Genomic DNA, 27,670 nt, shown 5'->3' with positions numbered 1-27,670 from the left:
TTATAGTAATTTGGATACTTCCTGTCTAACAATGACACTGACAATACCATTAATTTGAATAGTTAAATGTCCTTTGGGTACATGCAACTGGTTGAATCAATCTAAAATATTCTTCTTCTGTTGTCTTATGAATGGGCACAAATGTTTCTCTTCATACTTTCTTTTATGGGGTACGTTAATGACAAAGACGTGAATACTAAACATGAAACTATAAAATCTTCAGTTAATTTCATTCTGCTCCATACAATCATATTAAAAGCATTTCAACTTAGAGGAAAGAAATTGAACAGACAAAGTTGAACGTTAACCGACGAATCAAAATTTTATGTATATAGTTATATGTTGGTGAGAATGACACAAGTTTTACCACAGAATAACAAAGATATGGTATCAACAGCAGAGGTGGAGAACGTTAGAGCTCCTCGTTGTGCACGATGTCGAAATCATGGCGTTATATCCTATCTCAAAGGGCACAAACGCTATTGTCGATGGAAGGATTGTCAGTGCCCGAAATGTAGTTTAATAACCGAAAGGCAACGCTTAATGGCAGCACAAATTGCTTTAAAACGAGATACAGAAGAAGAACCGACAAATAGTATGCTAACTATGCCATCCCGTTGCCTCCCTATTTTCTCATCGTCTTCTGACAACTCGAGCTTGCCTGCTTGCGAAGAAGAGAGTCCTAAGAACTTTAATCTTGGTAAGCGACCTTTCTTACTTCACAATACCGATTTAACGCACTACCATTCAAAAGTTTGCAATCTTGGCAATAATTTTTTCTATGTTATATTTGGTAGGACGTGTCACACATAATGTAGTTATTTGCAAAGCATTATATTTAAATTTTCTCGCTTTTTCAGCACCGTTTATAATGTGGATACAAACGGCAAATCCCTCGTGCCTATTTTAAAAAAGTTTCCGTTAGGCCATTTACAAACGCAATTTTGATTTTCCATACAATCGTAGTTTATTAAATTATGTTTGTTGCAACTTATTGAAGTAAAATTTTGATTTCGTTGTTGTGGAACAGCATTTTACAGAAACAGTGCTCTGTCGTAAATAGGTTGTATTTATTTTCAATAATGTATTGAAGGCTTTGTAATGTACCAAGACAATATACACTTTTAATTTTTAAAGTGAAATCAGGGATCTAGAGTTAAATGTTTTTATCTATTTTATATTGTTAATGCACACTTTATTACTGTTATTTTCAATTTTGCTTTATGTAAACTATAATTGGTGTATTAAAAACAAATCACATTCACCTAATAGTTTGCAAAATTGTCAATATTCTGGTGCTGAAATGAAGCAGAAAATTGTTCACTTGTTTTAAGCTTAGCTGAATAATTGTCATTAAGAAGAATGTGCCGTTTATTTAAACGCCTCTGAAATTTTGACATGGAAAACAAGCTATGTTTCTTGCTTGTATGATAGCTACGACTAAATCATTTAATCTCTCAAAATCCTTATGTTTATCAAGCCATCCTTACACTTAATCTTGGCCTTGAATACATCAAGCGTCATTTTCAAGTACGTTTACTTAGCCATTGGCAATATAGTCAACCTCTATCGAAATTTGGCGTTACAATCTGTGCATTACACACACTTTTCCCGTTCATAATTTAAATCAATAAAACGAAAATTGTAATTAGAACAACATACAGGCACTAATAATCTTTTGCGAAGTCTATTGTGTGCATTTACAACTTTGAGCCAGCTTAGGTAAATCATTTTATTCGTCACAGCCTCACAGGAAACTAAGATCTGCAATTTTTCTGGTTTTGTTGCCTTAGAGAACGCCGTCGTGAACCGAACCTTAAAACGAGAGGCAAATGAAGACCTACAAGAATCAAAGACTTCATCAAAAAGGCGGCATACTATCTCACTAGATGAAAACCAGACAACAAACAATCAGGGAGGTATGAGCGAACACACCATGAAAGACTGCGAAGAAGTGGCTGTTTTTACGTCACCAGTTCGAGGGGATGATGAAGTCACAACAAAAACAAAATCTCCTCCAGTTGAGCTACTTTGTCGACTCTTCCCAACTCAGAAGCCAAGTGTACTGAAACTAATTTATCAAGGTTGCAATCAGGATTTAATCAAAACCATTGAATGTGTTTTGCCAAGTCACGAAAAGTCTATGGCCGGCATCAGATATCATTCAATGACAACAAACGTTCCTGTTAGTTCACAGTTTATCCCACATACCTTTCCACCATTTTTTTCTTACCCAATGAAGCAGCAACATCGTCTATGTATTCCTCCAGTCTCTATGGCAGAATCATTACCGCTGTGTAGCATACACGAAGGTTCGACATTTATGCGTGGTTACTTTGGCAACCGTAGTTTCCATAGCGAGGCAAAATGTCAGGAATTCAATGAAGAGATGGTATTAGTCTCACAGCGCGTGTGTCCAGGTTGTCGCAAAAACATATCTTTAGCATTACGAGTTTGCAATTTTTGCGGACATAATGTGGATTTGTCTTCCCCTCATAGAGAATGAATATTTCTATATGACGAGTGAGGGGTGTAGCGTGATTTTGAAATATTGTCTGTTTGAGTGATTTACTATCGAGTGAAATTGTTTGAAAAAACCTTAAACCAAAAGTCAAAACAATGGAATAAGAAATTGAGTATATGAAAGAAAAATAATTTCATCAAAGTTCCCGATATTTTATTCAATTGCATATCCAACTATTTAAACACGGTTTAGACATTTTATCCATTAGCATTACTACAGTATTATTTGAAAAAAATACACTATTTTCTATGTAAATATAAAAGATTGACAAAAGGTCAATATATATTCGTAACATTCTTTACAATCTGTCATTATCATAATTGTCAGTAATGACTGTGATAACGGCTCAACTTCATAAACGTATCTAAACGCTGTCTATGACCATTTTTTTACTCTTTTTTATTAAATTTTTTCTAGTCGTTGTCCTCTTATACTTCTGGTATATTTGAAATACTAATTTTGAGGTTTTTTTCTCGCTCTCGTGTTATTATCTTGCTGGTGACCAACAGGTTATTATGTTGTAATTTTAATTTACATAAAAACATTATACGCAATTATTTCATTGTAATTAGTAGAAATTTTTATTCGGAAATTCTGATGAACTGTTGAATATTTCTGCTAATTACAATCACGTATGTTTAAATGCGCTTAACAACATTTTGAAAAACAGGCAACATGAAAATAAGACTTGTTGGTTGTAATATCTCTAGCTACACTGCAGCATAATTACGAATGGCGAATGAAAATTCACTCGTTTTACTTACCTTTCTCTTGATGATTGTTATTGTTGGCTTGCTCATTCGACAAAATGTTTATAAAGTCGAGAAAAAGACCGATTCTGTTAATAAAATCTTGTCAAACGACAAAAGAAGTATTAAATATCGCCGACAAAGTAAGTTTATTGGGTGTGTTGTTTGCTTGACTATATTACTGATGTTTTTGCTTAAAATAATATTAACTACTGCAAAATGTTATCCCCTTTTAATAAAACTTTGTATTCGGTATTTTTTTATTTTTAGACAAGCAGGATCTGATCTCATCCAAGATATCTTTAAAACGGCACAAAAGAGGCTTTCGTGCATACTTTTACAACTATTTGGACGAACTTGCCATGGCTATTTGTGCTTCTATCCCTGCAGAAGGACCAGGTCTCAACTATGCAGTTCGACGAACTTGTGGGGAAGATGAACTTCGTACATGCAAAGATATATGTACTGACCCTAAACTCATACAACAGTCGCCAAAGGAGGTTCAGCAACTTACGTGGAAGTGTGCAGAATCATTGCATGTTTATAAACGGCAGCCAGCACTGTTAGATAATTACGAGGAGTATACAGACTCTGACAAACTTGGATTAGCTGTATACAGGCACAATTCGTGTACTGTGGGGAAGTGTGGGCCAAACTATTGTTGTTGTAGAGCATTTGCAACCGCCAAGTAGAGCATTTCATCATTTATAGTTTCTTTTGTCGAGTTCAAACACGTATGTAATAAATATAATGCTTGCAAATGAATGAATGATGATATTAGTATAAAATTATCATTGGAAATACTTAAGTATGAGGTGTGTATATTATTTTTATATTTCAACAATGTCATCTTTCTCCCAATTGGAAAAGTTTCAGACTTTACTTCAAGTCGCGATTGTCAGCTTGGTTCGTTATTTCCTGTATTTATCTGAAAACAAAAACACGTTATCGTTCCACAGTGCCGATGAGAAACATAAATATTTCAAAAGCAAGTAAATACTCACTGGAATGACCAACCAGAGCACAGCCCCATAAGATACTCCAAAACCAACCAATCAAGAAGAAGATGATGGTAATGAACTGGCATAGGCCAATGACAAAATTGGATAGAAAGGCGTGGAAGATTTCTAAATGACTATCGTCCTTACGGTGGAAAAAGACGATTGAAAACGCTGAAGCAATAGTACCTGCATGAAAAAATTTGGACTTGACCACTGATCCATTTATACAAAACTTCATTATTAATGGTTTACTCTTTTACTTTACATGCCATGATAATGTGTGTCATATTCCTTATTAAGACATCAAGACCACCTGCTGCAAAACGAAATAAGAAATGTGGTTGAAGCCGTCAAACAGGTGAATTGAATCTTCATTTTAAGAAAACAAACACAGCAAGGTAGCAGCCTCTTCAACAGCCTGTTTACATGAAGGTAGAGTAACCCTAGAAGAAGGGTTACTTTAGCAAGCGAGTTACACTACGTCAATATGTTCTATAAGGCGTTGACATGTGCGTTAGGGTAACCCTGCATGGGGTAGGGGTTCCTATCACATATTTTGAGCAATATATATCGGGGAAATTCAATCCCTTGCAGAGCAGTTATACACAAGATGAACTAAGTGACTCTTCAGAGTCAAACAATGAAACTAGAGCCGAAAGCGCACCGTCTAAAAGAATGTTTTCGAGATGGCAATCACTTTGATTCTTTGAATGCTAATGTTTCAACAAAAAAACGCTCGATGTGAATACAATTGAACTAAATACGAAACAATTTTCATGGACCGTATGTACCGAATTATTGATCTATATAAATATGCCTCATAAAAATCAAAATGTTTCATCACAGTCTGATAACACGTACAGAGCTGTCTACTTCACAGCACGCCATGTAAATAGGCCCTAAATAATTGTGCATAAAATATATGTCCTTCCATAAAATATACAAGACGAGTTCATTATGTTTCTAACTGACTAATATTCTACAGGTAATTTAACTTTTATTGTTTCTTACTGGGTTATGAGATCTCGTTTATAAAAATAATAATAGCGGTGGGATGTTTGTTCATGTTTTTTCGTGAACTTTTACAGAGCGTTGGTCTTATTCCATGCATGAGATGTCACTTTCAAAATTTTTGAGTTTTTTTTAACAAAACAATAAATATTCTGCAACTGATTAGTGGATCCATCATTTACATTACCTGTTCCCGGAAGGACGATATTAGCAACAAGGCAAAATATTGCAAATGGTCTGGGCAGTATAGGAATCGCCACTATACTTCGACGCTGCTTGGCTGCTGTAGTTTCATCAACTTCGCTATTCGTCATATGGCTTTCGTGTTCACCATGTTCTTGTGAATCTTGTCCACGAGCCATTCGTGTCATAAATCGTTCCTCATAACATCCGTCATCAAATTTAGGAAGCCCTGTTCACTCGACTCTTTATTGTTCTTAGAGACTAGCGTTGGAGTTCATTGATCTTTCATATTTTATTAAATATGAATACTCTCTTAATTTAATAATGTTTTTGTATAATTCATGAAGTACAAATAATTCAAAACTCAATGTTTTTACTTTAAACGAGAGATTCTTCGTAAACCATAAATGAGATACTTCATACTGAGTCTTCAAACATTTATCAAACATATTTTAAAACATTTTTTTGCTCATCGAATTAAAAGAAGTGCAAGTCTGTTGCTCTTTTAACTTTTAGAAAATTTCATTGACATTACGTGCGCTGCATAACGTGTCAAAATTGGACAAGTATTATATTGTGAGCAAGTTTCGGTGAGTCATTCTAACAATTACTCATCATACTTGTAATCATTCTTGAATAAGAAATGTAGAATGGGGTGAAAGAAATTAATAAATTTTCTAATCTTTAGACGTGATGCATTTTTGAGCAAATTTGAGAAATAGATATCTTTCTGGAAATTTTTTAAATTTTCTAGTTTTTTTCTCATACATCCTGTAGCGTTACAACTACTACTCAGTGTGTTCATGATCAAAGATCAGCGAGGATTTCTTTGGATCTGAACTTTGAACCGGATTGATGTACTCTTTGTCAGCTGATCTCTAAATAAACTGAGTGCTGCCCCAGTTTTTAAAACAGCGCGAAATCAAATCGGCAACATTGCTGTTTTCTTTTCTGTATCAGTAACTTCCTGTTGCATTTTCACCTTTAGATGAATGAAATTTGACGTGCTACTGGAGAAAAATATAATATGGAGGCGTTGAATGGACATGTTTGTCAGCATAACGTCAACGATAAATTGGGAAAAGTTACTGTGGTTCTTGGTACTCAATGGGGAGACGAAGGCAAAGGAAAAGTTGTTGATTTACTGTCATCTAATGCCGACGTAGTTTGTCGTTATCAAGTAAGTAGAAAAGTGTTATTTTATGTTTAACCGTATGAACTTTAAACACGATCATGAACTATTCTATCATTTGCATTTCAACTGCAACTTTTGAAAGTATTCTAATTTATTGGTAATCGTTATTGTTATTTTTCCCATCTTGCAATTTGAAATGTAAATAAAACCAAATAAATGTTGTTGCTAAGGTATTTTGTGTCAACATAGATAGTGTTGATGAATAAAATCCATTATTGTTAATATCTTTCTTAGGGTGGAAATAATGCTGGACATACTGTATGCGATGGTTTAACTACATTTTATTTCCATCTTACTCCAAGGTATGTAAGTAATTTACTGAAATATTTCCACATATTTGCAACATTGAAACATAGCAACTGCAATACCTAACTAGTTTTTCCAAATTTAAAAATGCTAGATATTCTCCAGATTGACATATATGCTGCCTAATTTACAAAATGAAAATATTTGTTTTAGTGGAATTATTCACAAGAATTGTAAAAGTATTCTTGGTATGATAAAACTCTAAGTTGTTCTTCCTGTATTATTCACTTGTCAACTAAGAAGATGTTTGCATTCTTTGACATAGGTAATGGAGTTGTTATTCATATACAACAGTTGTTCAATGAAATTGAAGAGAATGTGAAAAAAGGTAGATTGTGAATCAGTATCATACATATAGTTTTTTAGCATGTTTCATTTTGCTGATTAAATATTTCAGAGTTCAATAAATATGACAAAACTTGCTGACTCACTGTGTCCTAGTCAGTGGCGTGCTGCCAGGGAGGCATGCTCAGAAATGAATATATGTCTGGTCATGATACCATACAATCATTTAATGTTAATGTATTTAAATTATGTTCTAAAATGTTTTAGGTCTCACAGGATGGGAAAATCGTTTGTTAATATCAGATAGAGCTCACATAGGTATAGTTAGAAATAAATACAATAAGAAAATGAAAAGAATGTTGACAGTTTTTAGAAATGTAGGATGCAGTTTTCATAGATGAGTCTTATATTTTGTTTTAGTATTTGACTTTCATCAGCAAGTTGATGGTATTCAAGAAGATTATCATCGTAAAACCAGGTACCAATATAGACAGAATGTTAATTTTTGTAAAATATTTTTATAGCGTGGAAAACTTTGTTGTGCCACAATTATATATTCATAATATTTTTTCCCTTCTTATTGTTTAGCCTTGGGACAACAAAGAAAGGCATTGGACCAACATACGCTGCAAAGGTATTAAAGCTTTGGAAAAAACTCAAAAGTTGAAGCTAAACTTGATCATTTTATACTATTAATTTTATTTATAACAATAATGCAGGTATTTCACTCTTCAGCCTTAAAATAATTTTCCTATAGTGTTGCTTATTTTGTTTATTGTAACTTACATGCATATGTATATTCAGGCATCACGATCAGGAATTAGAATATGTGATTTGACCAGTGACTTTGAGTACTTCAAAGAAAGGTAATCCATTTTGAAATTTTCCAAGACTTGGTTGATGGCACAAATCTTATAATTTTAACTTAATATATGAATAAATTGGTTTAGATTCCAGTCTTTGGTAATGCAGTACAAAAGAGCGTATGTGTAATGTATTTATGAATATTTGATTTTTGAACATTAATTGTGAGAGAAGAGTTTTCATATAGGTACCCAAGTTTGGAAGTTAACATTGAAGAAGAAGTGAAAAAATATAAGGTGTTTTGGACTTAGAACTTGTGAAAATTTCTTTTTTTGGAAAGTTGTTTTAGTGCTACAACATGATTGCTGTAGTTTCTTAATTTTTGCCTTTTAAATGAATGTGTACTGTCCAACTAGCACCAACCTGTGGAAAACAACGTTCTCACCTGACTGGGAATTTAAGATAGTTAAGACTAGGGAAGGCCAATGCAAACATTTAGTAAAAAAAATGGTGAAAGCAAAGATTTTGTGTTTGGTTTAGACAGGAACCATTTGCTTTTGAGGGGTTCTACAAACTACAACTATTTCAATATTTACTCTATTAATAAAATGCCTAATTCATTTTTTTTGTTAGATGAACTAATCTACAGATTTTTTCAGAAATTTGCGGACAAAATTCGACCATATGTTTGTGATACGGTCAGTTTTATGCACAAAGCTTTGGAGGAAAACAAGCAAATCTTGATCGAAGGTGCTAACGCCACAATGTTAGACTTAGACTTTGGTGAGTATGTACTTAAGCGGGTGATGCAGTTACAAAGGTTTAAATGGAAGCTTGCATGAGTGATGTTTGAATGACCATGTAGGAACCTATCCCTTTGTCACATCCAGTAGTTGTTCTTCTGGTGGTGTGTGCATCGGTCTTGGTATTTCCCCGCGATCTATTGGCCATGTGATTGGTGTCGTCAAAGCTTACACAACCAGAGTTGGTGTCGGAGTTCTTCCAACTGAACAAATAAATGTAATGCGTATAAACATTTCTACTTATAAATTGATTTTCTATGTCGTATCTTCAACACTTTAAATAAGACTTGGGGATGTTAAAGTACTTTAATGTGCATTATAAAATAATGAATAACGATTTATTGTTCACTTCCACATTTGATGGATGTATTACAAAATTTCTTTTTAGGAGATTGGTGAAACTTTACAAAGTGTTGGCCGGGAGTTTGGTGTGACCACCGGACGCAAAAGAAGATGTGGATGGTTGGATCTTGTCGTTGTCAGATATTCAAATATGATAAATGGTTATTCGAGGTCAGTAACTGTCGTTAACCGTTAATCGTTAACTGTCGTTAACATCTTCATTAAAATCTTAACGTAAGTCTTGAACACTTAAATAAGTTGAAAGTTTATCAACATGAAAATAATTACACTACGGAGCCTCTTATGAAAGTTGAAACACCTCACATATAGAGGTCTCTCTTATTTATAGTTTAGCTGTGACGAAGCTAGATGTTCTTACGAATCTTGGCGATCTTAAAATTGCCATAAACTACAAGCACAATGGAAAAATCTGTTCTGCATTTCCTGGTATCAACATTGATTGGACGCTTATGTTTTGTATTGAAATGAATTTTCTAACGTATGCCTCTATATTTTAGCTTCTTTAAAAGTACAAAATGAGATGGAGGTTGAATATATAACATTGCCAGGATGGACGGAGGACATCGGAAAAGTTCGTAAGTACGATGATCTTCCCGAAGCTGCTCGGAATTACATCAGGATGATTGAAAAACACACTGGTTTACCTGGTAAGTAACGTATATATCAAAACTTTAAAGAAACATGAAAAAAGTAGATGAGAAAAGATAAACTGAAGGAAATAACAGACTTGAAACTGTAGTAGAATGTACAAGAAAGACTCGTATACAGGCTGAAATATAGAAAATGAAATTAGAAATGCATTTAAGAAAATAATGTTTGCATTGACTGCAGTTTAATGGATGATTTCATAATAAGACGTAATTATGATTTTAAGCTTTGTTCAACTCTAGAACATTATAGCTTCTAGATATTGCTTGGGAATAGAACATTTCCGGAAATGGAGCAAACAAGAAAACTTTCTAGTAACATAGCATGTGTATAGAGAACAGTACATATATCATGTTTTACGTCATGTTTTATGGTAGAGTAGATCATATGAAATTGTGTGTCGATAAACCAACACGTAGAAGGTTATTTTAAGAAAAATTAATATCGAAATAACTTCAAAATATGCTGAACTGAACACCAAAACAATTTTTTTCTCCCCTAAATACTAGATTTTATTTACCTTGGTTTTAGCGATAGTGGCACGGAGGATTAAAAACAAGATCGATAGAACAGGAAATAAAATAAATACTTTATGTATGAATACACAAACTAAGAATACAATTTATGTTTTTCATAGTTGAATACGTTGGTGTTGGACCTACAAGAGACGCCATGATTAAACTTTTTTAGATCGACGGAGATAGTCATTTCGAAGAATTTTCATTTTTTTATTTGTAAATTCCTCTTAAAATAAGCACACCCTGTTTTCTATAAGTCTGCAAGAAAGTCATTGACTTTATCTTTTACTACATCTAGCTATAGCCAAATATTTTGGTTTTTGCAATCAAACTTTACTTGAGTAACTCGTCCTACTTTTCCAAGATATTTTTTATGTACTTTATATAATTTAGATAATCTTTTCTTATTTAGGAGTATACTTTTCGTCATTTTAACCAGGCGAAGTACGCTTTATTAAAATATTTATAGCCTGACAACTTATATCTCTGATCTTCACCACTTCAAAATGTAAAATCTCAAATTTATTTATGAGTTGATGATTAATGACACATTGCAGTGTGTAGGTTATTGAAAAAAATTGTTTGTGATATTTTATCAACAAGATCAAAATGCCTGCATTTACGCTTGTTCTCTTCACAATTTTATCTTAACCTTCAAATTATTACCTTACATGGTTTAATTACTGGAACGTTGTTTCTCTTGCTTTGTATTATTTTGAATTAAGGATATTTTTTAAACTTTGACAATTTAGGTTATTTTGGCCAGCGTTGTTGCCAAATACCGACATAAAAGAGAACTAAGCTTAAAGTGATACTTTAACGTAGAACATTCACGTTTTCCCTTATAAGTAAATTAAGTATAAGAAAATTTAAATTTGTATTTGCTGTTACATGAATCATTGACTTGCATATAATACTTAGACAGTTAACCAGAAAAATTTTTTCAACTAGTTTCTTCTACATACTGGCGAACTTTCCGTGCTTAGGCAAGCGGCTCACGCGCTTTTGTCATGCGCAGTATATTAAGTCCACGTAAAGTAATATTGCAAACTTAAATATTAGAGAAAAAATTCATCGAAATATGACAAACGTGTTGAAATTCATATTGAAACTGAAATGTCGATAATTTCTAAAAAAATTATGTAGAAATTGTTAAGTAAGTATGCCGTTTGATGAGCAATAATCTTTTTGTAATTTCTAGCATTTGCTTTCAACTTTTTTGTCATGTTGTCATACGTGTTAGGAATACTGAATCATATTTATTTTTGCGAAGGCCTGTCATTTTTATTTTATGAACCAGTTTGATTATAAAAGCTTTACATTTTAACTGCAATCTTCTTTGGTAGTCTGTGGTAAGATATCTTTTTGCAAAAGTTATTTTAGTTCAATTAATGGTTTGTTTAATCACTCTTTTTTAAGTACAACAACATTTTGATGTCTTGGTTAGCTGACCTAGCTGGAAAGGCAGAATCTCTGCTTGAGAAGGTTGATCAAACAGCTGCAAATGCACTTCACGCTGATAAGGGTGCCGGTAGCAATTCTGGGCCTTCAAAATTTCCTACTTCATCATTTCATTCGGAGACCTCTACTCTTGAAAGGGTTTCAAAAACTCATCTAAATCATGGAAAGAATGTGTCAAGCAGTAGTAAGTATTAAATGTTCAATTTTAAATATATTTGTTTGCAATTGATGCCTGTTTGGAAAAGATTGTGTGCTTAATGAATATCAACTAGACAGGAAATTTTGTCATGTGTAAGTTCATAAGTATATCCACTGTACCTATGTTCTGAAATTGTAACATGTCCAGTTGTGCAGATTTTGAAATTTTTTTACATGCAAATTAGAACATTGGCTTTACAAAATTTCAGAAAATTCCTTCCGTCATCAGCAGTTTGCAAACTTATTTGTCTGTCTTATAGAAATAGTCCCACTGCATTAATTTCTGTAAAAGTATGGAGGCTAAAGAGATGATGATGTTGATGCTTGCATTTAGAAAGACATTGTTAGGAAGAATCAGAATAAGTATATTTTAGAGACAAACTTAGGTCAGGGTAAAATGTTTTAAACATGTACACTGAGGAGATTATGTTCATTAATATCAGCTGAAAGATGCTGAATTTAAAACTATATCATGGATGTACAAATGAGGGAATTACAGTTAAGTAGAAAAAAGAGGACACAGTGACAAAGAAATGGAGGCAATACTAAGATAAAAAAAAACCTGAAAAAAGAGAGGGAAAGTCTAGTACCTAAACTTAATTTGATTTTTTTCATTACTTGGATTCACTAATTTCAATAGTACAGTGTTTAGTATTGTATACTACACAAAGACATCAAAGTAATTGGAAAAAATTCTCTCTCTAAATTTTTAGCTGCTAGTTTGTATTTCTCACTGAAGCACTTAGTTATTAATCATTATATAGGTCGACCTCCATCACCAAACCCAAAGACTAGTTCCCAACCTTCTCGGGTGTCTTCGCAATCAGACATAAGTCGTCATACAAGTGACGACCAACTTTTTGAGTTTCTCAACAGTGGAAAGGACAAAAAGTTAGCTTCAAACAGACTTCATCCAACTCCACCTCTTGAAACATCTTCTCCTAAGTTACCAAAGCTTAATAATTTGGTCTTTGAACATAAGAAACAAACAAATTTGACGTCATCAGGTAATATGCGTGGAATATGTAATTGCAGTTATAAAAGTTAACATAACGATGTCTCTTGAATTGTTGAACCATCCCTGTATTGTAGAATCCCTCCTGTATTGTAGAATCCCTCCTGTATTGTAGAACCCTCCTGTATTGTAGAATCCCTCCTGTATTGTAGAACCCCTCCTGTATTGTAGAATCCCTCCTGTATTGTAGAACCCCTACTGTATTGTAGAATCCCTCCTGAATTGTAGAACCACCCTGTATTGTAGAATCCCTCCTGTATTGTAGAATCCCTCCTGTATTGTAGAATCCCTCCTGAATTGTAGAATCCCTCCTGTATTGTAGAACCACCCTTGTATTGTAGAACCCTCCTGTATTGTAGAATCCCTCCTGTATTGTAGAATCCCTCCTGTATTGTAGAACCCCCCTGTATTGTAGAACCACCCCTGTATTGTAGAATCCCTCCTGTATTGTAGAATCCCTCCTGAATTGTAGAACCACCCTGTATTGTAGAACCACCCTGTATTGTAGAACCCTCCTGTATTGTAGAATCCCTCCTGTATTGTAGAACCCCTCCTGTATTGTAGAATCCCTCCTGTATTGTAGAACCCTCCTGTATTGTAGAATCCCTCCTGTATTGTAGAATCCCTCCTGTATTGTAGAACCCTCCTGTATAGAATCCCTCCTGAATAGTAGAACCACCCTGTATTGTAGAATCCCTCCTGTATTGTAGAACCACCCTGTATTGTAGAATCCCTCCTGTATTGTAGAACCACCCCTGTATTGTAGAATCCCTCCTGTATAGTAGAACCCCTCCTGTATTGTAGAACCACCCTGTATTGTAGAACCACCCCTGTATTGTAGAACCCCTCCTGTAATGTAGAACCCTCCTGTATTGTAGAACCCCCCTGCATTGTAGAACCACCTGTATTGTAGAATCCTCCTGTATTGTAGAACCACCCCTGTATTGTAGAATCCTGTATTGTAGAACCACCCTGTATTGTAGAACCCTCCTGCATTGTAGAACCACCCTGTATTGTAGAATCCCTCCTGTATTGTAGAACCCTCCTGTATTGTAGAACCACCCTGTAGAACCACCCTGTATTGTAGAACCCTCCTGTAATGTAGAACCCTCCTGTATTGTAGAACCACCCCTTGTAGAACCCCCCTGCATTGTAGAATCCCTCCTGTATTGTAGAACCCCTCCTGTATTGTAGAACCCTCCTGAATTGTAGAACCACCCTGTATTGTAGAACCACCCCTGTATTGTAGAACCCTCCTGAATTGTAGAACCACCCCTGTATTGTAGAACCACCCTGTATTGTAGAACCCTCCTGAATTGTAGAACCACCCCTGTATTGTAGAACCACCCTGTATTGTAGAACCCTCCTGAATTGTAGAACCACCCCTGTATTGTAGAACCCCTCCTGTATGGTAGAACCCCTCCTGTATTGTAGAACCCCTCCTGTATTGGTTAATCTACCCTTTATTGTTGAACCTCCCCTGTGTAAATGAGAACACCAGCCAATCGGTTGCTGTTTTATGATAAATAAATTACTGACTAGAAAGTGAAAGTGACGAATCGTCGGTTGATGTTATTGAATCAAGTCAACAAGAAAGTAATGACAAAATTGTTGCATCTAAATCATCCAATTTGGAGACCATATCCAGTACAGAAACAAAGGCTAGCAATGAGAGGACGGCAGAGCGTCCAGTTAGCGTGTCGAACTTGGAACTAGAAAATCAGCTTTTGCGCAAAGAAGTAGAATCATTAAACGAGGAATTATTATCGCTTGCGAAACGTTGTAAGGATGCACAAGAAAGTAAGACATTATATGTTGGAAAGTGATGAGTCCTTTTGAAGGATGTTGTTTGCTTCAATTTGGTTCTTGAAGCATGCAGCATTTTCAAACATAAACTCTTCTTCCCATAAAAACAGGATTAGAGAATGCCAAGAAAGATAGTGGGAGAATAAATGAACAATTGAAGAAAGAAGAGACATTATTGCGAGAATATCAGTCACGAGAAGATGATTTGAGAGAGGTGCTAACGGCGAAGGATTCTCAATTGGCAGTGTTAAGAATTCGAATTCAGGAGAGCGATCAAGAGTTGCAAGAAACTAAAGCAAAATTAACGAAATTTCAAAACGAGAATGAAAGGTAAATTATGCCACTACATAACATTAATTGATTTCATTAACAGCTAGAAGGCAACATTTCCATAAAGGTAGTTATGTTGACAAAAATCAAGTATCAAAGTATTCGTCAATGAAATCATAGCATATGCAAATTGCAATATACGCATTTTAACTAACACCGTTACAAGCGAATCACATGTTAAATTGTCAAGCAATGTCGATATTTATGAAGATCACACTGCTCAAGTAACACTTCCTTTCTTAAACAGAATTCTCCGAGATCACAACGACTCCAGTGGTGTTCAAAACCAAGTTCTTGAAGATTTAAAAACACAACTACAGGATGCTAAGCTTGCATTGAAACATGAACAAGAAATTCATCAACAGTCAATGGTATTTTCAAATTTATATCATTACATTGCATGCATCGTGTTTTTGACCAGGATTAACGATGGTATCAACACTGGCAGAGAGTGTGAACAGGGGATGATTCTGACGACGGCACTGCCCTGCAACTTTGGTTTGCTTTGCCTGTGTTTGGTTTTAGACTTTTTTTTATTTTCAGACTGAAAGTTTGGAGCGTCAAGCTAAACTCGAGGATGAGCAGAGATCTTTGGCGGAAACATTGAAATCATTACAAAAAAATGTTGTCGATGAAAACGTATCCTTTGCTAACCTATATGATCACTTAGTGTCTTCGTAAGAAAAAAATTGTCATATAATATTAAAGCAAATTTCCTTTACTCTTATTTCCACTACGCAGGAAATGCAAATGACTACATGAACAAACTAGGGATCTGCGAAAACAAGCTGTCGAGCGCCAACCATGAATTTCGTGATTACAAGGAAAAGGCTGGAAGGATTCTTCAAGCCAAGGAGAAGGTTATTGCAAGCTTGAAGGAAGGAAAAAGTTTGCTTGGGGTTAGTTCTGGGATTACAAATGCTGAATTTGAAGCAGTGTGTCAAGAAAGAGACGTTTTACGCGATGAGTTACATCAAGTAAAGTATAATATGGAACAGATGAAAGTTGACATTCAGGTAAATAAAATATGAAAACTTGTTCATTCAACCTTCATAATAGTTTCTGCTTTGTCTTTTGTGATGATCCAGGGAACAAATTAAATTGATAGAAATGGGTTCACCGTCGTTAACACCAGCCTTTCCGTTTTGTATACCTGATTGTTTGTTGAATGACTTTACTGTAACATTTCGTTACATATCACGAATGTAAATCATGATGATTTAGGAAATGGAGCAGCAACTACAGACTGACAGTGAAACTGCTCAAGAACAATTAAATCATTTACAGTCTTTGTTGGATGATGAGAAGCGTTTCAAAGAAGACGCAAACCATGACGTTTTAAGAATAAGGGGGGTAAGTGATCTATCTCTTTGTCCCAAGCGGTAAAGTCCTCTATGTCTTTGTGCCATCTATGCCTTTTGCTGGGAGGGCAAAGTCATCTATAAGTCTATGCCTTTTGCCGTAAAGCATCTATGTCTTTGTCCCAGGTTAAGTCATCTATGTCTTTGTGCTATACCAACCCTTTTTATGAAGCCACTAAAGTTAACAAACACGCCATAATTATTTTTACATCACAAAAATGTTGTGAAATTAGCATTGCTGTTATCATTTACGGTAAATACAAATGTTGGAAATAATTGAAAAAATGAAACTTGTTTCTCTTTCTTTATTGTTAGGAACTACAAGCTGTAAGTGACGATCATTACAGACAGAAAACAGCGTTGATAACACAAATTAAAGTAAGTTTATGTTGTTTTTTTCAAATAAAAATTTATACTGCAGCTTATGATAGGTTTTATTAAAAAATTTTTATTTGCCATAAAGTCAATGATGAAGTCGCTTAGTGACACATAAATCAAAATTAAATGGGAAATAATGGAGAAAAGAAATGAATAGATAAAACATTTTATGGTTGATTCAAATTATGAATCAAAAGGCAGTTTTTTATATTTGCTTAACCCTTGGATCTCTACTTGTGGTGGAAATGTGTTTAAATACTTCTATCCATCTCTTTAAGGGAAAAGAAAGTGAAATCGAGAAGCTCAAAAATCAAGTATGTTTAGTTCGGTTCTCTTGTTTTCGTCAGGAGTGATCTGATGCTGTATCTTGGGTTTTTATATACTCCAGTCTAGTTTCTTCATCAGGAGTGATCTGATGTTGAATCTTGAGATCTTATATACTCCAGTCTAGTGTCTTCATCAGTAGTGATCTAATGTTGAATCTTGAGTTCTTATATACTCCAGTCTAGTTTCTTCATCAATAATGATCTAATGTTGAATCTTTAGTTCTTATAAACTCCAGTGTAGTGTCTTCATCAGGAGTGATCTGATGTTGAATCTCTAGTTCTTATAAACTCCAGTGTAGTGTCTTTAATGTGTTTGTAAATAGTTTTAATATTTTTACTTTATTAAAATTTTAGTAAGCTGATGTTGAATCTCGAATCTTTATGCACTATGTGTAGTTTAATGAATTCATTTATACGGTCTGGTTTTGTCGTTATCTTGATGCGAAATTTCTCGTCTCGTATACTATCTACTTTTCTAGTTGCATGTCTGCACGTTTTTTTTCATGTTATATGGTAATTTGTTGTAATCTTTGTAGCTACTAGCTAAATCCTACGCGACTACGACAGAAGAAGAATTGGAGAAGCGTGTTCGAGCTCTTACTGAGAATCTTATTGAAAAACAAACTGTCATCGAGGCGTTGAGTACAGAAAAAAGTTCTCTTGTGCTACAACTGGAACGACTAGAGGTATGCTAGAATGGGATGGGCTACATTGGGATATTAAATACACTGTATAAGAATACATGAAAATGTTGTGTTATTTGGCTATAGAGCTTCTCCCATTCCTTGTTATTATCTCTTATATAAAGTATGTGTAAAGTTCATTATATTATAAAAATGTTTTAGATAAAGTATAATGATATACAACGTACGAGCAGCTCCAAAATCAACGTGATGACGACACTTGAAGAGAATGATGGTATTGTTTGATATTTGCAGTGAAATATAAACTTGTTATTTCATGTAGTGTGACCAAGCATTATTTCAACTTCCAGGCCTGTGAACTTTTACTTAGGCATTTGAGTATTCCAATATGGTGTTTTCGATCAACCTTTTATCGACAGCCTTAGGAACTGCTTTTTTACGCTCTACTTTTTTTATTGAACGTTTTTTTTAGTGAACAGCTAGCTGTCGTAATTACAACTCCTATATTCACGCTCTGTGTCGTTGTGATCTACACTTCTGTCTACTGACTTAGTGCTGTATATCCCTGTATCCTCCTTTATCCCTCTGTCACATAGTGTCATACTGCTATCTAACCCTCTGTCACATAGTCATACTGCTATCTATCCCTCTGTCACATAGTCATACTGCTATTTATCCTTCTGTCACATAGTCATACTGCTATCTATCCTTCTGTCACATAGTCATACTGCTATCTATCCCTCTGTCACATAGTCATACTGCTATTTATCCCTCTGTCACATAGTCATACTGCTATTTATCCTTCTGTCACATAGTCATACTGCTATTTATCCCTCTGTCACATAGTCATACTGCTATCTATCCTTCTGTCACATAGTCATACTGCTATCTATCCCTCTGTCACATAGTCATACTGCTATCTATCCCTCTGTCACATAGTCATACTGCTATCTATCCCTCTGTCACATAGTCATACTGCTATCTATCCCTATGTTTATTATAACTATACTTTATTCACAAAATGTTGATCATTTTTTCCAGGTGGACGTGTACGTCCAATTACGTCTTTAATGCCTTCACGAATTAGCGAATCGGAGAACGTAAACAAAGCTGTGAATGAAATAGATAAATTTAGGTATGACAGAATTCTAAAGACAATTAGTAAAAATATATATCAAAGTTTTAACATTGTTCTTTTTGTTTTCATCAATGTTGACATTTGAGATAAAGAAATGCTGTTTATGGACGACAGTAATGTTCCAACTAAATGTCGAACTCTTTCGAAAACATTATTTTAATAATGTAAGATTAATTTCTTTTACAGTATACGACTTGGTGTTTTCGTACGTCGCTATCCTGTTGCAAGACTAATGTTGATTGTATATATGGTTAGTATTGATTGCTAGTGTTAGCGGTCTGCAGCTGTAAACTCCAGGCTAGTGTCTTCATAAGGAGTGATCTAATGTTTAAACTTGAGTTCCTATAAACTTGAGTTCTTATAAACTCCAATCTTGTGTCTTCATAAGGAGTGATCTGATGTTGAATCTTCACTCCTTATATTCAGTCTTGTGTCTTTAATGTATTTTTGCATAATTTTAATTTTTTTACTTAATTAAAATTTTATGTCATCATTTTAGATACTTTTGCATATATGGGTGTTCATTGTTTTATTGACATACCAACCAGAGATTCATCCAGTAAAGAATATCGAACAGATTCATCCTCACGCGCCCCAAGGATGATATTTAATTGTATCCTTTTCTTTACTTAAAATGGACGGTTAGCGGGCGAATTTTAGTTAAAAGCCAAATGATAAAATAATGATATATTTATATATATAAAGGCACAGGCATGCATTTGGTTTTTTCCTTTTCAAGTCGTTTGTAATGTTATAGAAATTCTGAATAATACACATTATAGACAAACGAATGCGAAAGAAAAATGTGACTTGTTCATATCAATTTATGCTTATTTTTCAGAATGACTTGCATGACTTTATGTTTTTCTTTCTTCTGTTGATAAATTCGGTCAGCTGACGTAATTTTAGCATGTTCACCTGTTTCATGAGTTATGTTTAATAAATTAAGACAAATAGGATTTTCGTCGTCCAAACTACAGATCTTCACATGTGTTATTCCATGCGAAGTTTTCTTTTCCTTAAGTTTTTTTTCAAGGTAAATCATATCTTGAAGTTTTTTTTAGATAATTAGGAGCAAAATCACAAAATAAATACAAAAAGTTACGTACAATTTTACGATTTATCAGATTATGCATGTGTAATATTTCATATCGCTCGTCATAGCCAGTCTCTGTTGCGTCGAGTGCCCTTAAATTTCACAATTTTAAAGTCACGTAAGGCCATTCAATTTATTATTACGTCAGAGGTATGAATTAGTAGATAGCAGTACATTATCTGGTATTTTTTTTATCCTATAGTAATGGTCTTTAGTTATTGTTTCTGATGTCTGATGCGCTTTGTGTACCGTCTGTTAAGGGATTTTATCTTTGCTAGAATTATGACGTTTTGATGGACAGATGTCTGCTACGCTTTGCTAAAAACATCCTGTTTTTACATCTGCCCTTTGGATTTATATATTTATTCATTTTTACTTCTTTGTGACAGTGCAATGCAAATTGACGTGAGAAAAAATATTTGAAATTTATCTGTACTCTTAGCTTTTCTTTTGCTAGTGGACAGAAACTGTGTTGCTTATACGAAGCTTAACCTTTGCATTCGTTTTTTGGCAAATCCTAGTGCTTAGTCTCCACCCACTTAAGAGTAATTAATAAAGCAATCATTACTTATGTAAAATTGCTTGCACCCCAGGGTAAACTAGAACTTTCCATAAACATTTCAAAGTGCTTTAACTAACCACAAGCAGTTCTGACAACTTAAATGCGTACAATTACCTATCATTTAACCTGATTCATGTCAATATGTTGTGCGTAATTTTATATATAGTCGTGACATTGACTTCGCTCGTTTAAGGTATTAAAGGATAGAACGTGTTATATTTTGATAGCTTGTTTTAAACAAGAGGTTTGGGGTCGAATTGTCCGACTATCCAACAGTGAAAATGAAAGGTTATGGAAGTGAATTTTGCGCATGATTATTATAAAATACTTGGGTTTTTTTTCAGTTCCGTATTTATTAGAAGTTTATTTAACCGTGTCTACTCCATCATGTTATGCATGCTTAAAGTTTCGTGAGTCTTATTTCTTGTATTTCTGAAATGGATAATGAATCTTCCAATTGTAGAGTTTGTCACCTGTCGTCAGCGTACGCATGCGCAGTAATGTGGCGTCGTGCCGCATAAATGATTGTGGTTGTTCTTCTGTTTACATTATTCGTCGAGGTTGCCTGTGATGTTTGGCGCACCGAAATACTAGCAGCTGCTACGGGCTGAAGTGCCGACAAACGATTTATGGATTGGTTCGTGAATTTGGTGTAAAAACGATTTGCCATACACAGTTTTGCTTCGTCGATTTTAGTGAACAGACGAGCATAAATTACTGCTGTTTAAACTGTCAGAACTTTACGACGTGCTGCGCCAATTACGTTGTCGTGTACATCGTCTATATATTGTAGAATTCGCACAGCTGTCGTGAATAATACTGCAACAACTCCCAAGTCCGTTGGCTCGACAACTTGACTGTAATGGGATATTTTAGATAGCATTTGGGGTGTTTATCGTAAAAAGTTGTACGCTAGCTACAAACCTAAGGTATTTTGTTCTTTCATAGATAATGGAAAAGCGGACGTCGCCGCATGTAATATTTTCTGCATTGATTCTTCTTGCGCTTTGCGGACATCTACAGGCGAAAAATAATTCAGTTAAACAATGTAGGCTAAATACAAAATGTTATCCGGGCATAGTTTTGCCAACTTGGGGAGATCCAAACATTGCTGTATCCACTGGGATACGTGTAGCTAGAGCGTCAGTTTATTGTATTGTGTTGATGTATTTCTTCCTTGGTGTCTCAATCATCGCAGATCGCTTTATGGCTGCCATTGAAATAATTACCTCGCAAGAAAAGGATATTAAGATAACAGACAAAAAAACTGGAAATTTACGTGTTGTCACTGTGAAAATATGGAACGAGACTGTATCGAATTTGAGTTTGATGGCATTAGGCTCGTCTGCACCCGAGATCTTACTCACAGTCATTGAAGTTTGTGGCAAGAATTTTGAAGCAGGGGAACTAGGTCCGTCGACCATTGTTGGTTCTGCAGCATTCAATCTTTTTGTCATCATTGCGATCTGCGTATACGCAATACCGTCTGATGACCATCGACAAATTAAACATTTGCAAGTGTTTGCTGTAACTGCGACCTGTTCGCTCTTTGCATATGTCTGGTTATATATTATTGTAGCCGTGAGCACACCTGACGTCGTAAATGTATGGGAGGCTTTGGTAACGTTGGCGTTTTTCCCTGCGTTGGTCATCATAGCTTGGATTGCGGACCGTCGTTTCAATTTCTACCGTTACCTTAGAAAGAAAGTACGTCGTCAGAAACGGCAAGGTGTTGTTGTAGTTCAAACGGGTGATTACGACGTTGTCGCTATAAAGACGAAAGATGTTCTCGACAGTCATACGGATCGCGATGGAAAGTCGAATGATATCGAAAATGGTGACGTAAGCACGGCATTAGATGAGCAATCTGAACTTCTGAGTCAAGATTTAAACGAAGAGAGACGCATTAAAGCAATTCAAGTTGTTCGTGAGATCAAGGTGAAAAACCCTAACGCAGACAAGGAAACAATCGATCGAATATTACAACAAGAAAATCTACGGGCACAACCAAAGAGTCGGGCGTTTTATCGTATTGAAGCTACACGTAAAATGGTGGGTAGTGGCAGCGTTTTGAAAGGAAAACACGAGAAACTGGAACAGGCTATGGCTCATTCCCTATCGGATATTGAGTTGAGTGGTTTAGAAGAGCAAGAACGACAGAGTTTGACACATGTTTTTTTCGACCCGCCACATTATACATGCATGGAAAATTGCAATAATTTGCTTCTGACAGTGATTCGCGCTGGTGGTGATATTAATAACACCGTGTATGTTGATTTTAAGACGGAGGATGGTACGGCAAAATCTGGTGATGACTACGTTCACACAGAAGGCACGCTGTGCTTTAAACCCGGTGAAATAAATAAGACAATATCCGTGGTTATTATTGATGATGATATTTTTGAAGAAGACGAACATTTTACTGTTCGTTTGAGTAACATCCGTTTGGCTGGACCTGATGGTAAGATGGATAAATATGAGGGACGGGCGGGAGTTCTTGGACCGAATTTTACAGCAGAGATAGTTATTCTCGATGATGACTACCCGGGAGTTTTCACGTTTGAGGAAGAGAGCACATCAGTTGCAGAAGCCGATAAGGTTGTGGTACTTAAAGTTGTTCGTCAACAAGGTGCGCGGGGAATTGTTAGGGTACCATACCATACAATCGAGGGGACTGCAAAAGGTGGTGGGGAGGCATTTGAAGACACTATTGGTGAACTTGAGTTCAAGAATGAAGAGTTAAGGTATGACTTTGATATGTTTTCATAAGTTTCTTATATTTCCTAAACGAATGTGGCATTATGTCATATAGCAGTGAGAATTGAGGATTGCACATGTATTGTGCTGTATGTGTGAATGCATCATATTTTTGGATTTATCGTTTTATCCATTTTAAAAGCAATTTGAACATATCGTTGTTTTTTGTTGTATATTCATTCACAATTATCTTTGAAAAAGTGCCTCGTTATCTCTTAACTGCCTTCATTTATAATATTTTGCGGGTACATCCGCTCGTTTGCTCTTCAAGTGATTTGCTATCGTTCTTTTTCTAATTTTCTCCGTGCCTTGGTATTTATACTGTCGAAAACAATAACAATAAGCTAGGAAAACAAAACATCTTTGTTTTTAGAATATTGAATCAATTTGATTCAATCTTAAAAGTAATTTATATTGGACTTTGGTGTTAGTCCGTTCTCGTGTCGTGTGAAAATTTCGGGAGGCGAGGTTTTGTCATCACATCTGCTAATTTTTTTGACTTTTCTCACATTTATATCATCTCTGCCAACCAAATAAATATACAGAATAAGTTTGCTATACATCCTCTCATATTTCTCATAAGTTTTATTGGGATGATGGACCAGTTTAATGTTTAATGTTCTAATATTTTTGATAAATTAATGTGGGAAATTGTTTTCAGTGTAATTACGTTTCCTGGGAATTGAAACAGATGTGTTGAAGAATTATACGTTTGCTTGTATATGTTGATTAACAAAGTTGACTCATTTGCGATGTTAACGAGCTTTTTTTAAAGGAAGCTGATTTTAATTATCGAAATGTCGCTGATATTGCAATATATGTGTTGTACAAGTTTTGATGAGCTAAATTTAGCTGTTTTCTGTTTTTATATCATTCTTTGCATGGATTTGAGTTGTTTATTGGTGCCGTTTTTCATTGCATGCAATGTCTAAAACATGTTTCCAATTTCTTCGTTTGAGATTTAGTACAATTTGCCCAATCGTTGAAGGAAATTTTAGCAACGTCACAGCACAGGTCAAAACGATTTTAACATTTACGGTTTATAATGAACGAAATATATTACGTTGACGATAAATTATAGATCACCTACTGAGAATAAAATTGCTTTTGAAATCTTATTTATTTAAAAGACCAGAGTTTAATAACTTTCTTGCAATAATCATTAAACTTTAAAACACGTAACCAATTGAAAATCAATAGAAGTTTCGATGTGTGTTAATCATCTTGGACTTTGGTTTAAAAGCTGTACTAGAGCTTGAAAGAAACTAATCTACTTTTATTCCTTTTATTTACCAACATGCATCTGTTCTTAATCTGTCTAAAATTGAATTCGTTTCGCAATTTTTAATGATTCTTTGGATTAAATTAATCTATGATCAACCTTTCGTTTCAATTTTGCCTGCACAGGGCCTGTCCTAATAACATATGAATTTTGATAAGTAATGAACATGCGTTTCGATTTCTTTGAACATGCATTAAACACGTTTTAAACACGCTTTTTGATTTTCTTTGGATTCTAGCAAGGAAATCCAAATTAACATCGTCGATGACGAAGAGTACGAGAAAAAGGAGACATTTCAAGTTTGTCTCAGTCAACCATATGTTGTTACGGCTGATGGCGAAGAACCTCCTCCTTCACCTGAAGGTAGTTCCGCTGAGGAAGAGAGGATCAGGGAGTTAGGAAAGCCTAAACTGGGTAAGTCGAAACTGTTTATCTAGATCAAGTTTGAAACAATACTGATTAAATACGCGTAGAGCAAAATGAGACTGGTAACTAATGACATATATATATTAATCATTTATTCAGGTGATATTAATGTCATAGAAGTCTCAATCATTGAAAGCAAAGAGTTCAAAAACACGGTTGACAGACTTTTAACAAAAGCCAATCTTGCTTTAGTCGTTGGTACATCGTCATGGCGAGAACAGTTTACAGATGCATTTCTAGTTAGTGGTGGTGACGATGACAATGAAGCAAGTGAAAATGGCGAACCATCTCCTCCAACATACGGCGATTATCTTATGCATTATCTTACTCTGTTTTGGAAGGTCCTATTTGCTACGGTACCACCCACAGATATTTGGGGTGGTTGGGCCTGTTTTGTTGTGTCAATCGTTTGGATTGGTGTTCTCACAATGTTCATTGGTGATTTAGCGTCACATTTCGGCTGTACAGTAGGTTTATCTGATAGTGTGGTCGCTATTTCATTCGTAGCCCTGGGAACTAGTGTTCCAGGTTTGTGTTCATTTTATCCTTGAGTAGAAATGGGATGAATATCTGTGGCTGAGCAAGCGTTTTCTGAAAAGAGAAACTTTTTCATTTCTTTATAAAGTTAAATTCATTGTATAAACAAAGTATTTTCATAGCAAGCATAAAAATTTGATTTGCTTTGCCTTTTATATTTACATTTTCCTTTGTTATACCGCTAATCTATAATTATTCCATTTGTATGTGTTTAGATACGTTTGCGAGCAAAGTAGCCGCTATCCAAGACGAATATGCAGACTCTTCAATTGGTAATGTAACTGGAAGTAATTCTGTCAATGTCTTCCTCGGAGTTGGACTTGCGTGGTCTATGGCAGCAATTGTACACGCAGTTCGTGGAACGGATTTTATCGTGCAAGCTGGATCACTTGGTTTCTCTGTTGTAATATTTTGTATCTTTGCTCTGAGTGCTATCTTTGTATTAATGTTACGTCGTCATCCTTCGGTCGGTGGTGTTCTTGGTGGACCAATGAAATACAAGCTACCGACGTCATTATTTCTTGTATTTCTCTGGATCTTGTATGTCATGTTATCATCTTTGGAAGCCTATTGTCATTTTGAAAGTTTTTAAAGTGTTAAAAGCAGGTTTTCTTTTGTCATGTCTGTCTGCTTATCGAATTATTGTTGGTTTTGATTTTAAAGTATGAATTTTAAAAGCTATTTGGCTTAGGTAGTGTTATAGCAGGCACGGATTTGACACTTAAATATTTTTGCACCCATTGAGAAGTTGTGCTGAAAGCTTGGGATTTGTTTGATATCTGTAGAACAGACGAAAAAGGAGTTATTGGGAAATTGATAGTGTATCTGTCAGTTTGGTTATAGAAGAGCATGGACGAAGGGAATGGTATTGTAGCTGTTTTTCTGTGTGCACCGACAACAATTTTGAGATATATAAGACATTGCGTTATGAAAAAGTGTTAAGTACTGCAGACTGGGAAAATGAGGAAGCAGTTGAGAAGACTGGGAATGAATGAAGAAACAGTTGAGAAGTCTGGGAATGAATGAAGAAGCTGTTGAGAAGACTGGGAATGAATGAAGAAACAGTTGAGAAGCTTAGAAATTTTAGGAGAAGCAGTTAAGAAGAATCGAAGGGATGAAATGGAAAAGACGAATATTAAAGAGATAAAAAGAAGAGGGTGGAAAAAAGCCATGAAATGGATGATAAAAGAACGTAAAGAATCAAAAAGAGAAAGCAAAATGTCATTGAAGATACAGGAAAAATACGAAAGAAAAATTAATGCTGGACAATTAATTTTAAAGCAAGGCAAATATTTTTGAAATATTTTAATGTAAATAAGTTCCTTGAATGATAATGAACACTTTTCCTTTAAGCTGGTTCTTAGAAATATATTGTTGCAAATTATTTACTTTAAAGTGACTAATTATTAGAGATTGATCCCCGCCAAAGCAACGATTGATGCGTAATGAAGTTGTGACGTAATGGGTGTGGTGACGTATGAGAGTGGGACGTATGAGAGTGGTGACGTTTGAGAGTGAGACGTAAGAGTGGGACGTATATGAGAGTGGTGACGTATGAGAGTGGTGACGTTTGAGAGTGGGACGTATGAGAGTGGGACGTATATGAGTGGTGACGTATGAGAGTGGGACGTATGAGTGTGGTGACGTTTGAGAGTGGTGACGTTTGAGAGTGGTGACGTTTGAGAGTGGTGACGTATGAGAGAGGGACGTATGAGAGTGGTGACGTATGAGAGTGGGACGTATGAGAGTCGTGACGTATGAGAGTGGTGAAACGTAGAGTGGGCATCAAATGATAACTTTAATATCATTGCAAATTTCTGAGTGCAAACAACATCAGTTGTCATATTTTGTCAATGATTTTGTCTCGTTATTTTTCTGAATCTGCAAATTTTTCACTTGTAGGTTTAGCACTAGCTCATGTTCTACAAATAGCCTTAGAAAATTATATAAATCAATGAAATCA

General features: G+C 35.0%; 5 protein-coding genes across 5 annotated transcripts; 4 read left to right on the top strand and 1 right to left on the bottom strand.

Annotated features, from left to right (window-relative positions):
* The first annotated feature begins 69 nt into the window (after positions 1-69).
* Positions 70-27,095, top strand: LOC124442417 (sodium/calcium exchanger 1-like). The gene is made up of 6 exons (XM_046992914.1): positions 70-402; positions 8,949-8,950; positions 21,586-23,449; positions 24,983-25,158; positions 25,270-25,698; positions 25,923-27,095. The coding sequence occupies exons 3-6, from the start codon at positions 21,657-21,659 to the stop codon at positions 26,297-26,299; spliced, it is 2,775 nt and encodes a 924-aa protein (XP_046848870.1). The 5' UTR covers positions 70-402; positions 8,949-8,950; positions 21,586-21,656; the 3' UTR covers positions 26,300-27,095.
* Positions 409-2,605, top strand: LOC124442424 (doublesex- and mab-3-related transcription factor 3-like). The gene is made up of 2 exons (XM_046992921.1): positions 409-700; positions 1,794-2,605. Exons 1-2 carry the CDS (start codon positions 544-546, stop codon positions 2,504-2,506), a joined length of 870 nt encoding a protein of 289 aa, XP_046848877.1. The 5' UTR covers positions 409-543; the 3' UTR covers positions 2,507-2,605.
* Positions 3,982-5,720, bottom strand: LOC124442426 (protein SPEC3-like). Its single transcript, XM_046992926.1, has 3 exons — positions 5,473-5,720; positions 4,278-4,460; positions 3,982-4,201 (listed from the first exon to the last, which is right to left on the bottom strand). The coding sequence occupies exons 1-3, from the start codon at positions 5,654-5,656 to the stop codon at positions 4,185-4,187; spliced, it is 384 nt and encodes a 127-aa protein (XP_046848882.1). The 5' UTR covers positions 5,657-5,720; the 3' UTR covers positions 3,982-4,184.
* On the top strand, positions 6,372-10,938 carry LOC124442418 (adenylosuccinate synthetase isozyme 1-like). The gene is made up of 16 exons (XM_046992915.1): positions 6,372-6,648; positions 6,898-6,965; positions 7,123-7,157; positions 7,235-7,297; positions 7,522-7,572; positions 7,675-7,732; positions 7,843-7,888; positions 8,059-8,120; positions 8,205-8,237; positions 8,306-8,354; positions 8,718-8,841; positions 8,924-9,078; positions 9,250-9,374; positions 9,553-9,650; positions 9,722-9,871; positions 10,510-10,938. The coding sequence occupies exons 1-16, from the start codon at positions 6,496-6,498 to the stop codon at positions 10,560-10,562; spliced, it is 1,323 nt and encodes a 440-aa protein (XP_046848871.1). The 5' UTR covers positions 6,372-6,495; the 3' UTR covers positions 10,563-10,938.
* On the top strand, positions 11,429-19,851 carry LOC124442427 (golgin subfamily A member 5-like). The gene is made up of 16 exons (XM_046992927.1): positions 11,429-11,546; positions 11,810-12,035; positions 12,796-13,056; positions 14,607-14,864; positions 14,981-15,200; positions 15,448-15,571; positions 15,744-15,838; positions 15,940-16,216; positions 16,425-16,553; positions 16,877-16,939; positions 17,218-17,253; positions 17,802-17,951; positions 18,111-18,183; positions 18,951-19,044; positions 19,234-19,297; positions 19,547-19,851. The coding sequence occupies exons 2-16, from the start codon at positions 11,825-11,827 to the stop codon at positions 19,649-19,651; spliced, it is 2,160 nt and encodes a 719-aa protein (XP_046848883.1). The 5' UTR covers positions 11,429-11,546; positions 11,810-11,824; the 3' UTR covers positions 19,652-19,851.
* Positions 27,096-27,670: the final 575 nt, after the last annotated feature.

The sequence above is a fragment of the Xenia sp. Carnegie-2017 genome, unplaced genomic scaffold, assembly GCF_021976095.1.
Source record: "Xenia sp. Carnegie-2017 unplaced genomic scaffold, XeniaSp_v1 HiC_scaffold_20, whole genome shotgun sequence".
NCBI classification, from domain to species: Eukaryota; Metazoa; Cnidaria; class Anthozoa; order Malacalcyonacea; family Xeniidae; genus Xenia; species Xenia sp. Carnegie-2017.
The sequence above is the reverse complement of the archived record's forward strand: the minus strand, read 5'-3'. Positions and strand labels throughout refer to the sequence as shown.